The sequence below is a fragment of the Mirounga leonina genome, unplaced genomic scaffold (genome assembly GCF_011800145.1).
Source record: "Mirounga leonina isolate KUSES-001 unplaced genomic scaffold, KU_Mleo_1.0 Mir_165, whole genome shotgun sequence".
Lineage (NCBI taxonomy): Eukaryota > Metazoa > Chordata > Mammalia > Carnivora > Phocidae > Mirounga > Mirounga leonina.
This window is the reverse complement of record NW_023270415.1, coordinates 81,552,952-81,563,537: the sequence shown is the minus strand read 5'-3', so window position 1 is coordinate 81,563,537 and position 10,586 is coordinate 81,552,952. Positions and strand designations below refer to the sequence as shown.

Sequence of the window (10,586 nt, the reverse complement as noted above, 5' to 3'; positions counted from 1 at the left end):
GGGCTCGTGGGCCTGGGGGCCTGGGGGCCGGGGGCCTGGCATGATGTGGCCTCTCCCTATAGGCCGCGTGGACCCTACCAGCAGCTGCAGCCGCTCCCTGGCCAGGTACGTCCCTCAGGGTTGGGCCTGGGGTCACGGGTGTGCGGGGGGGGGGGGGCGTCAGGCTCACGAACGTCCACCCCCTTCCACAGCCGGGCCGTCCAGCGCAGCCTGGCCATTGTCCGGCAGGCGAGGCAGCGGCGGCGGAAGCAGGAGCAGGAGTACTGCATGTACTACAACCGCTTCGGCAGGTGCAACCACGGCCAGCACTGTCCCTACATCCACGACCCCGACAAGGTGGCCGTGTGCACCAGGTGCCCTTCACCCTGCCGGGCCTCGGGGGCCGGGGCTGGGGGCTGCAGGGGGCCGCGAGGGCGTCCTGTCCCTGGCGCCTGCAACCCTCTTCCCTCCTTTGCACAGGTTTCTCCGGGGCACGTGCAAGAAGACAGACGGGACGTGCCCCTTCTCCCACCACGTGTCCAAGGAGAAGGTGAGCTCCCCCAGGCACCTGGCCTCCCTGCAGGCCCCGCCCCCCGGGTCTCCCCCGGCCGGGGGGGGGGGCGGGCTGGCTGTGTGACCACCCCTGCCCCGTGCCCAGGGGCGGCGGGGTGAGGCAGGGCACGCTGGAAGGGCAGCGCCAGGGGGCCCCTGTCTCGCAGGCCCCTCCGCTCGGCCACTGTGGGCACGGGGGACCCCCTCGCATGGGCGCCCACCGCGGGGGCAGAGCCGGGGCGGCGCTGGGGCCTGGGCATCAGCATGCCGGGAGCCTGGAGGTGAGGGCTCGGGCGGGCTGGGCTGCCTGCCACCCACCCCCCACTCTGGGGCCGCGGCAAGCTTAGGGGAGGCGGGATCGGGCCAAGGCTGCCGCTACAACAGCTTTTCCCCTTGAGGAACTTGAAAAGAATCAGCATTTTTCTCCCTAATAGAGCTTCGAAACTCTGTTGTGAGCAATTTGGAAATCCACGTCGAGTTTCGGGTTCATTAGCTCCAGCTCCGAAGCTGGTGCACGTTCTGAGCTGTCTAATGTGGACGCCCGCACGCGCGCCCTGAGTTAATGTTATTGTTATTTGTGTGGACGTGGTGGGTGCAAACAAGGTTAATTGAAATGAGAATGCAGTTCCCTCTCGATAACGGCCGTGCTGACAGCTAGGAGGAGTTCTGTTTGGTGTAAGAGTTGGCTTTATTATCCCTTTTTATTAGAGCTAATTTGGGCTCTATATCAAAAGCCACATTAAGGGAATTGTTTGCCAGCCCCAGACGGGCCAGCCCTTCTCCCCTGTGCGCTGCAGTTAAAAGACAATTAAAAATAAACTCTTGCACGTTAAATCACCCTTTGTTTCTTTGCTTTCTCCCTCATTCCCGCCCTGGCCTCCCCTCTGCCCTGCCCTGGGAGCCCCTGCATGGGGCCCCTGGCAGGCCGGCCGGAGCTCAGTGTGGAGGTGTGAGGAGCTGAGCCCTGGGGTGCCCGCCAGTGTAGACCCACCCAGGGACCAGGGGCTGTGGTGGGGTGCGTGAAGGGTGGGTCTGACAGAGGAGAGAGCGGGAGAGGCCAGCTCCCAGAGAAGCTCCTGCAGGGGTAACAGGCCTGGGGAAGGTGGGAGGCCCCCAGGGGGCTGACCAAGGAGGGGCCCCAGAGAGGAGTCGCCTGGCAAAATGGCAACTGCAGAGGTCAGGGTGGGCAAGATCAGAGACCCCTCCTTGCTGGCCCTCAGGCCTCAGCTTCTTCCAACAGGGAGAAAGGGGGCTGCATGTCTCTCCGTCTCCCAGTCTAGGGGCCAGGGACTGCTGTGCTGCATAACCCTGCCCAGGCCGCCCGCTCCACGTCCCCCTTTTTCCCCCCCCAGGTCTTCCCTGGGCCCACCTGCTGGCGGCCAGGGCACTGGAGCCAGGTGTCCACAGTGCCAGCCTGGGGTCAGTGCAGCCCTGGGCTGCTCCCTGCCTACCCATGGTCCATCCCTAGGCTTCCCTGGGTAGAATCATGTCACCAGCCCATGGACACTGCCCGGTGTCCAGGCAGCTGGGAAATCGGCTGAATTTCCGGGCCCTGTAGGCTGTGCCCTACCTAGAGCCCCCATGCTCTGTCTCCCCCTTACCCCCCAGCCCCTGCTCCTCCAGACACCAACCCCTCCTGGCCTGTCCACTGTGGCCCTGCTGCCTGGAAACCGGGCAGTCTCAGAGCAGGTGACGGCACATGTGGAGGTCAGCCATCCTGCAGGGACGTCTTCACCTGGGCTGTTTGAGGGCATGTGTGTCCTGCCCAGACAACCTTGCCTTCTGGGGAAACTGAGGGTCTCCCTTTGGGGTGGGCAGCCCTCACCTGGCATGGCCCCAGGTGCTCATGGCTCCTGATGGCCCCCGTCCTGCTGTCCAGCACGGTGTGTCCGTTTCTCCCTTGGGGGGTCTCTGTGTGGCTCGTGCCTGGCCTCGGAGCCCCAGGCAGGTCCTTCAAGTCCAGGCTCCTGACGGAGGGCTGGAGGAGGCGGGGCCGTAGTAGCAGTGGGCAGACTGGGCCCACGCGCCGAAGGGAGCCAGGGGGTCTGCTGGCCCTCACCCCTGTCCCCTCGCCTCCGCAGATGCCTGTGTGCTCCTATTTCCTGAAGGGGATTTGCAGCAACAGCAACTGTCCCTACAGCCATGTCTACGTGTCCCGGAAGGCAGAGGTCTGCACGGACTTTCTCAAAGGCTACTGCCCACTGGGCGCAAAGGTGAGGGGCGCAGTGGGCAGCGGGCAGCACCCAGCCCCCAGCAGTGGGCCAGCCGTGCTGCTCAGGGCCTTCCTTGGAGTGCACCTCACCCCAGGGTGACGAGGGTGAGCGTGAAGCAGGCCGGCGTGAAGGGGATTGGGGGACTGGGGCGTGAGGGCTTGTCGCGGGCGCGTCATTGCCTCCTGTCGCCCTCGTCTGACAGCAAGCACGCTGCTGTGCTGGGGACTCCTGGCAGCTGAGCACACTGGTTCCTTCCCTTCCTCATTACCGTCCTGCTCGTCCCCACGTGGGCCTGCAGTCCACTGGGGAGACCGGAGCTGGGGCTCCCTGGGGACCCCCAGTGGGCGGGGCGGTGGGGCTGGGCCTGAGCAAGGGGAGCACGGTCAGTGCAGGGACAGCCCGAGGCCCCTGACAAACACCCCCCTCCCCCATTTCACACCGTGGGGCCCAGGCCCCTTCCTTCCCCATGTCCTCTCCCTCCAGGGGCTGGGCCCGGCCAGGCTTGGCAGACCTGGGGACCTGACCTGCAGCCAGCGGGTCGCCTTGAAGGATGCCCAGAGCCCTGGCGGCGGTGGTGGGGGAGGTGGGGGGGTGGGGGGGTGGCGGGGGCGGGACCCCCCACGGAGGCTGTGCGTGATTATTGTAAGATATTCCAATGTAAATGAAAATATCAAAGTGATATTTGAGTTCTGCTTCTATTAGTGGAAGTGCTTACTGCGTCCCTTTCGGCGTGTTGGGGCTGCGTGCCTGCCGCATGATGGATAGCGGCTTGTAATTATATATGGGGGAAAGCGCTGAGCAGGCCAGATCCAGTGGGGGGGGGGCAGCCTGGGCCGGCGAGGGTTAATTTTATTCTCTAAATAATATAAAAAGTGCTGAGTCATCGCCTTGTGCCTGATGCCCAAGTCCTCAAACGGGCCCCAGAGAGTTTATAATATTCCACTGAATCAAGTGAAATTGTTAACCTTGCTTCATAAAGCCCTGGCTTGTTAAAGAGGCGCGCTCCCTTTTCTTGTGAATAATTTAGGCTGGGAGTGAGTCTCTGCTCCTTTCCCTCTTCGGGGGCCACATGGCTACTGCGGGACCTGCCGCTCTGAGGTCAGCCTCCGGCCCCCCCGGCCCCCGGCCCGTCTCCTCTCCTTCCCTCAGGAGCATCCCCTCTGTCCCTCGGCCGCTCGGGACCCACGGGCAAGGACGGCCGTCCTTCCGTGGGATGCCCGCCACCTCGGGGGGCCTGGCCCCCGGACGCCACCGTCCCAGCAGGGGCCGTCCTCCTCGGGTGTCTGCCGAGGTGCCTCTGCTGCCCCTCTCTGGCTAATGCGTGTTTGAGGGAGACACTTGGAGACTCCGGAGGCCCCCGTGCTCACCCGCTAGTTTTCATAGCCCCTGGCGATTCTTGTCTGACCCCTTCTCTTCCCTGGCACCCATTTCTCCCCGTTGAGGCGCGTGTGTGGCGGTGGCCCGGGCTCCTGCCCTGCACTGTCCCCATTCCGCTTGAGCACCCCCGTGGCCCTCGACGTGTGCTGCAGGCACTCGGTGCGCTCCAGCTCCACCAGACGCTGCCGGCTGCCGGCGTCCACAGCTGCGAGATGCCTGTGTGTACAAGGTGTCAGTCCATGGCTGCCCCCTGTTGAAAGCGGGAGTCCGCCCACCACCCCCACGGCAGCCCAGCGCTCTCTGTGCCGGGGCCCCTGCGGCCTCCCTGCTCCCCCGGCCCCCTGCATCAGCTGCTCTGCTTGCCAGCGGGGCTCCTGGAGGTCCGCCCCTCCACGCCCTCCTGCCCCCCACCTCAGCCTGCCTCTCACAAGCTCTCATGTCCTCCGGGCATCACCCTTTGGCTTCAAGGTCACAGGCCCAGTTTCCATCACCTGTTGGCTTTGCCTGTGGTGTCCTTCCTTCGGCTGAAATCCTTCCTGTGTTTGTGGGGCAGAGTCCGTCCATGTTCACCCTGTGGTCCTGTTCCTGGACCTGCCCCGTCCTCGTCAGTGCAGTGGGCCTGAGAGGAGGCCCTGGGGCAGGGGTTCAGACCCTAGCCCAGCCCCGTCGCCACCGCGTGCGGCCCACCACGCACCCGCTACCTCACCCCTCAGGGCCTCCGCTTCTTGGTCGGTAAAATTAGGCTGATGGGCGCCCCCGCCGCAGGGGGATGGTGGCGAGTAAGACTTCCTTTGCCGCCTTTGGAGCAGGCCTTGGGCAAGTGTTAGCTGTTGTTGAGTTGGCTGTGGTGTGAAGTCGGACCCCACTTAGGTTTCCTCCATAGAGCGGGCCCCATCCCCCAAACCGCATATGAAACTCCCCCTTCTCTCCTCCCTGCCTCGGGGTGCCTGTTTTAAGAAGCCCAGCTTCACGGAGGGGCAGCCCCCGGGTCATCCGGCTCACCGCACAAGCGGGGTTGTGCAGTGGTCCCCAGCATCCAGTTCTAGAACACGTCCTTCACCCCAAACACTCCTCCGCTCCCTTTGTGGTCAGTCCCACCTGTGGCGCCCCCAGCCAGACAGTCGTGATCTACGCGCCATCCCCATACACTCGTCCTTCCTGGACGTTTCACGCATGGAAGTCCCGCAACACGCAGCCTTTGCCGTCCGCCTTCTTTCTTCTGACCTGGTTTTGAGGGTCATCGCGTTGCCATCAAGGTCCAGGCCTGCGCTCCTCTCCTGGCCGAATGGTGCTCTGCCGTGTGCGGAGACCACACTGTGTTCATTCGTCAGTGGGGGGACGTTTGGGTTGTCCCCAGTTCGGGACTATGTGAGCGCTTGTGTGTGAATTTTTGGGAGCACAGGCGCTTGTTCCTCTCGCATGGACACCTAGGAGTGGGATTGCTGGGTCACGTGGTGGCTGCAGGCCCCACTACCCACTTCCCCATGTGGCCGTGCCACCAGGAGCAAATGAGGCTTTCCTTCTGTCACGCGCTTGATGGCACTTGTCAGTGTCCTGTTGACCGCAGCCTCTCTGGTGGTGCGAGGGTCTCTCGCTGTGGCTTCACTTTGCGTTTCCCTGACAGCTGATGGTGTTGAATACTCTGTGTTCATTGGCCGCTCCTTTGTCTTTGTTTAAACCATTTTATTGAGGGGGGCACCCAGGTGGTGCAGTCAGTTGAGCGTCTGACTCTTGATTTTGGCTCAGGTCAGGATCTCAGGGTCGTGGGATGGAGCCCCCGTATCAGGCTCCAGTAGAGAGTCTGCTTGAGTTTCTCTCTCCCTCCGCCCCTCCCCTGCTCCTTCTCTCACTCTCTCTCTCAAATCTTTTTTTTTTTTTTAATTTTTAAATAAAATCTTTAAAAAAACAAACAGGGGCGCCTGGGTGGCTCAGTCGTTAAGCGTCTGCCTTCGGCTCGGGTCATGATCCCAGGGTCCTGGGATCGAGTCCACATCGGGCTCCCTGCTCTGCAGGAAGCCTGCTTCCCCCTCTCCCACTCCCCCTGCTTGTGTTCCTGCTCTCGCTGTGTCTCTGTCAAATAAATAAAAAATCTTAAAAAAAAGAATTAATTAATAAAACAAAAATTTTATTGAGCTATAATTCACATAGCCTACAATTCACCTGTTTAAGTATGTTAGGATGACTTTTGGTATATTACATTATTAAATTTTTTAATTGTGGTAAAATAAGTATAATGTAAAATTTGCTATTTTTCTTTTTTAAAGATTTTATTTATTTATTTGAGAGAGAGAGAGAGCACAAGGCAGGGAGCGGCAGAGGCAGGGGGAGAAGCAGGCTCCCCGCTGAGCAGGGTGCCCGACAGGGACCCTGGGATCATGACCTGAGCCGAAGGCAGACGCTCAGCCGACTGGGCCCCCCAGGCGCCCGGCATTTGCCGCTTCTGTCTGTACCACGCAGTGGTCCTAATTGCACTCACAGTGTGGCATGGCTACCACCACTGTCTATTTCCAGAACTTCCTCATCACCCCAAACAGAAGCGTTAAGCATTCGGGGATAACGCCCCACGACCCCTTCTCAACCTTGGGCACCGCTGATCTACATTTTGTGTCCGTGGACTTGCCTCTTGGTAGATATTTAATAGCAGTAGAATCAGACAGGGTCTGCGCTTTTGTGTCTGGCTTCTCTCACCCAGCATGTTGTCGGCTCTCGTCCCCATGGTAGTTTGTCCCTCGCTCCTTTTAGGGCCGAGTAACATCCCATTTACATCCGGGCCACACTCTGGTGGACGCTTGGGTTGTACCTTCCGGGTCCGTAGCTCATGCTGCTTTGTGGACGTGGTCGTGTCGGCCTCTCTTGGAGTGCCTGCTGTCACTGCCTCTGGGTGGGTAACCAGGAGTGGAACTGCCGGACTATCTGGTGATTCTAGGCTGAGCTTTTTGAGGAACCGCCGAACTGTTTTCCATAATGGTTGTACTATTTTACGTTCCTACCAGTAGCTTATAAGGGTTCTGGTCTCTTCACATCCTTACTGAGGCTTTGTGATCCCTCCCCCCATTTCTTTTAATAGCCGTCCTAGTGAGGATCTAGTTGTTTCAGCTTGCATCTCCCTAAAGACTAAGGATGTGGAGCACCTTTTCGTGTCCTTGTTGATCATCAGTACATCTTTTTTTTTAAAGATTTTTTTTAAAGGATTTTATTTATTTATTTATTTGACAGAGAGAGACACAGTGAGAGAGGGAACACAAGCAGGGGGACTGGGAGAGGGAGAAGCAGGCTTCCTGCAGAGTATGGAGCCCGATGTGGGGCTCGATCCTAGGACCCTGGGACCATGACCTGAGCAGAAGGCAGATGCCTAACAACTGAGCCACCCAGATGCCCCAGTCATCGGTACATCTTCTTTGCACAAATATCTGTTCACCTCCTTTGCCCATTTTTGAATGTGGTTGTTTGGGGGTGTTTTGTTGGTGGGTCATAAGACTTTTTTTTTTTTTAAGATTTTATTTACTCATTTGACAGAGAGAATAAGTAGGCAGAGCGGCAGGCAGAGGGAGAGGGAGAAGCAGACTCCCCACTGAGCAAGGAGCCCGACAGGGACCCTGAGATTATGACCTGAGCCGAAGTCAGACACTTAACCAACTGAGCCACCCAGGTGCCCCTGAGTCATAAGACTTCTTTATGTGTCCTGGAAATTAAACCCTTGTCAGGATAGGATGTATGACTCTTTCCTCCCATTCTGTCTTTTCATTCTCTTGACAGGGCACTTTGATGCATGAGAGTTTTTCATTAAGTACAATTTTTCTATTTTTTTCTATTGCATGTGCTTTGGGTGTTATATCCAAGAAATACTTGTCCAACCCAATGTCAGCGAAGCTTTTCCCTGTGTTTTCTTGTAAGAGTTTAATAGTTTCAGTTCTTAAGTTTAGGTCTTTGGTCCATTTTGAGTCAGTTTTCGTATGTGGTATGAGATGAGGGCCCAGCGTCAGTCTCCTGTGTGTGGGCAGACAGTTTGGCCAACACCATTTGCGGAAGGGCTGCACTTCCCCCACTGAATGGTCATGGCTCCTTTGTTGAAAGCCCGTCCACCATACCTATGGTGGTTCATTTCTGGGTGCTGTGTTCTGTTGCCCTGGTCTCTATGTCTGTCCTTAAGCAAGTGTTTTGATTATGATAGCTTTATAAATAAGTTTTTGAAACCAGGGAATGTAAATCCCTCAATTTTGTTCTTCTTTTCCAAGATTATTTTGACTATTCGGGGTCATTTGAGATTCCATATGAATTTTAGGATGGGCTTTTTTCTTAAAAAAACAAAACAAAACAAAACCACGGGTAGGAGCCTTTGGGATTTTGGTAGGGATTGCATTGAATCTGTAGGTCACTCTGGATGATATTGTCATCTTGATAATAGGAAGTCTTCCAGTCCATGAACATGGGATGTCTTTCCCTTTATTTAGACCTTCATTGATTTCTTTCAGCAGTGTTTTGTAGTTTTTAGTGTGTAAGTCTTTTGCCTCCTTGGTTAAATTTATTCCTAAGTATCTTATATTTTTTTATGTTATTGTAAATGTAATTTTTTTTTAATTTCCTTTTTTAGATTGTTCTTTGCAAATGTGTAGTAATAAGTTGATTTTGTGTGTGTTGATTTTATATTCTGGAATTTTGCTGACTGCATATATTAGCTCTAACAACTTTTTTGTGGGTTCTTTAGGGTTTTTTATATCTAAGATTATGTCATCTACTAACAGAGATAATTTTTTCCTTTTAAACTTAGATTTTATATATTTTTTAATATTTATTTAGCCTAATTACTCTGACTAGAATTTCTAGTACTATGTTGAATAAAAGTAGGAAAAGGGGGCATCCTTGTCTTGTTCTTCATCTTAAAGGAAAAGCTTTCGGTTTTTCACCATTGAGTGTGATGTTAGCTGTGGGCTTTTCACATATGATTTTTATCCTGTTGAGGATGTTCCTTTCTATTCCTAGTTTATTTGGTGTTTTTATTATAAAAGGTGTCAGATCTTTTTTGCATTAATTGAGATGATCATGTGGTTTTCTTCTTCCTTCATTCTGTTAAGGTGGCCAGTCATATTGATCACCTTGAATCAGTTATGTTGATTGATTTTTTTTTTTAAGGTTTTATTTATTTTTTGACAGAGACACAGCGAGAGTGGGAACACAAGCAGGGGGAGTGGGAGAGGGAGAAGCAGGTTTTCCGCTGAGCAGAGAGCCCAACTTGGGGCTCGATCCCAGGACCCTGGGATCATGACCTGAGCCAAAGGCAGACGCTTAACAACTGAACACCTAGGCGCCCCTGTTGATTGATTTTTGTATGTTGAATATTCTTGCATTCTAAGAATAAATCCCATTGCTGAATTCAGTTTTCTAGTATTTTGTTGATGATTTTTATATCTATATCTATGACGAATTTTGATCTATAGTTTCTTTTCTTGTAGTATCTTTGTCTGGTTTTGGTATCAGGGTAAGGCTAGCCTCACAGTTTGTTTGGCTATTTGGAGTTAGGAAGGATTCCTTATGCTTCAGTTTTTTGGAAGAATTTGAGAAGAACTGGTGTTCATTCTTCTTTACATGTTTAGTAGAATTCAACAGTGAAGCCCTCTGGTCTTGCGCTTCTCTTTATTGGTAGGTTTCTGATTACTGATTCAGTCTCCTTACTATATAGAGAGCTAGTCAGAGTTTCTTTTTCTTCTTGAGTCAGTTTTGGCAGATTGTATATTTCTAGGAATTGGCCCATCTCATCTAGGTTGTTAAAATTATGTGTGTAGAATTGTTTGAAGTATGCCCTAATTATCCTTCTGATGTCTGCAGGGTCTGTAGTGACCTCTGTTTCATTCCTGATACTGGAAATTTGTGACTTTTATCTTTTTTCTTTGTTTGTTTTGCTAGAGGTTTGTCAATATTATTGATCTTTTTAAAGGGCCAGCTCTTTGTTTCATTGATTTTTCTCTTATTGGTTTTTTTTTTTTTTTTAATTGATTTCTGCTCATATCATTACTGTTTCTCTTGCTTTGGGTTTTTTTTGCTCTTCGCCCCCCCCCCCCCCCCAGTGTCTTGAGGTGGGAGTTTAGACTATGGATTTGAAATTTTTCCTCTTACATATGAATTTAGTTAGCTGGATCCTACAAATTTTGAGATGTATTTTCATTTAGTTCTGGTTGTTTTTTTGTTTGTTGTCTCCCGCACCCTCCTTTGAGACTTTCTCTTTGATCCACAGATTATTGTTTGGTTTCCAAATGTTTGGAGATTTTCCTGTTATCTGTCACTGATTTCTAGTTTGAGTCTATGATGATGAAGAATATACTCTGTATGATTTTAATTATTTTAAGTTTCTTGGGCTTTGTTTTATGGCCCAGGATATGCTTGGTATATGTTCTGTGGGCACTTGAAAAGAATATATACTCCACTCTTGAGTAAAGTGGAGTGTTTTATAAATGTTGATTATATTCTGCT

At 53.5% G+C, this 10,586-nt stretch overlaps 1 protein-coding gene across 1 annotated transcript in view; it reads left to right on the top strand.

Moving 5' to 3' along the window:
• ZC3H3 (zinc finger CCCH-type containing 3) overlaps positions 1-10,586 on the top strand; it is a 91,301-nt gene that overhangs the window by 69,010 nt on the left and 11,705 nt on the right. Inside the window, exons 6-9 of the mRNA XM_035012024.1 lie at positions 63-105; positions 192-353; positions 460-529; positions 2,613-2,744. Of these exons, the coding sequence (XP_034867915.1) occupies positions 63-105; positions 192-353; positions 460-529; positions 2,613-2,744 (407 nt within the window). The remainder of the gene's footprint in view (positions 1-62; positions 106-191; positions 354-459; positions 530-2,612; positions 2,745-10,586) is intronic.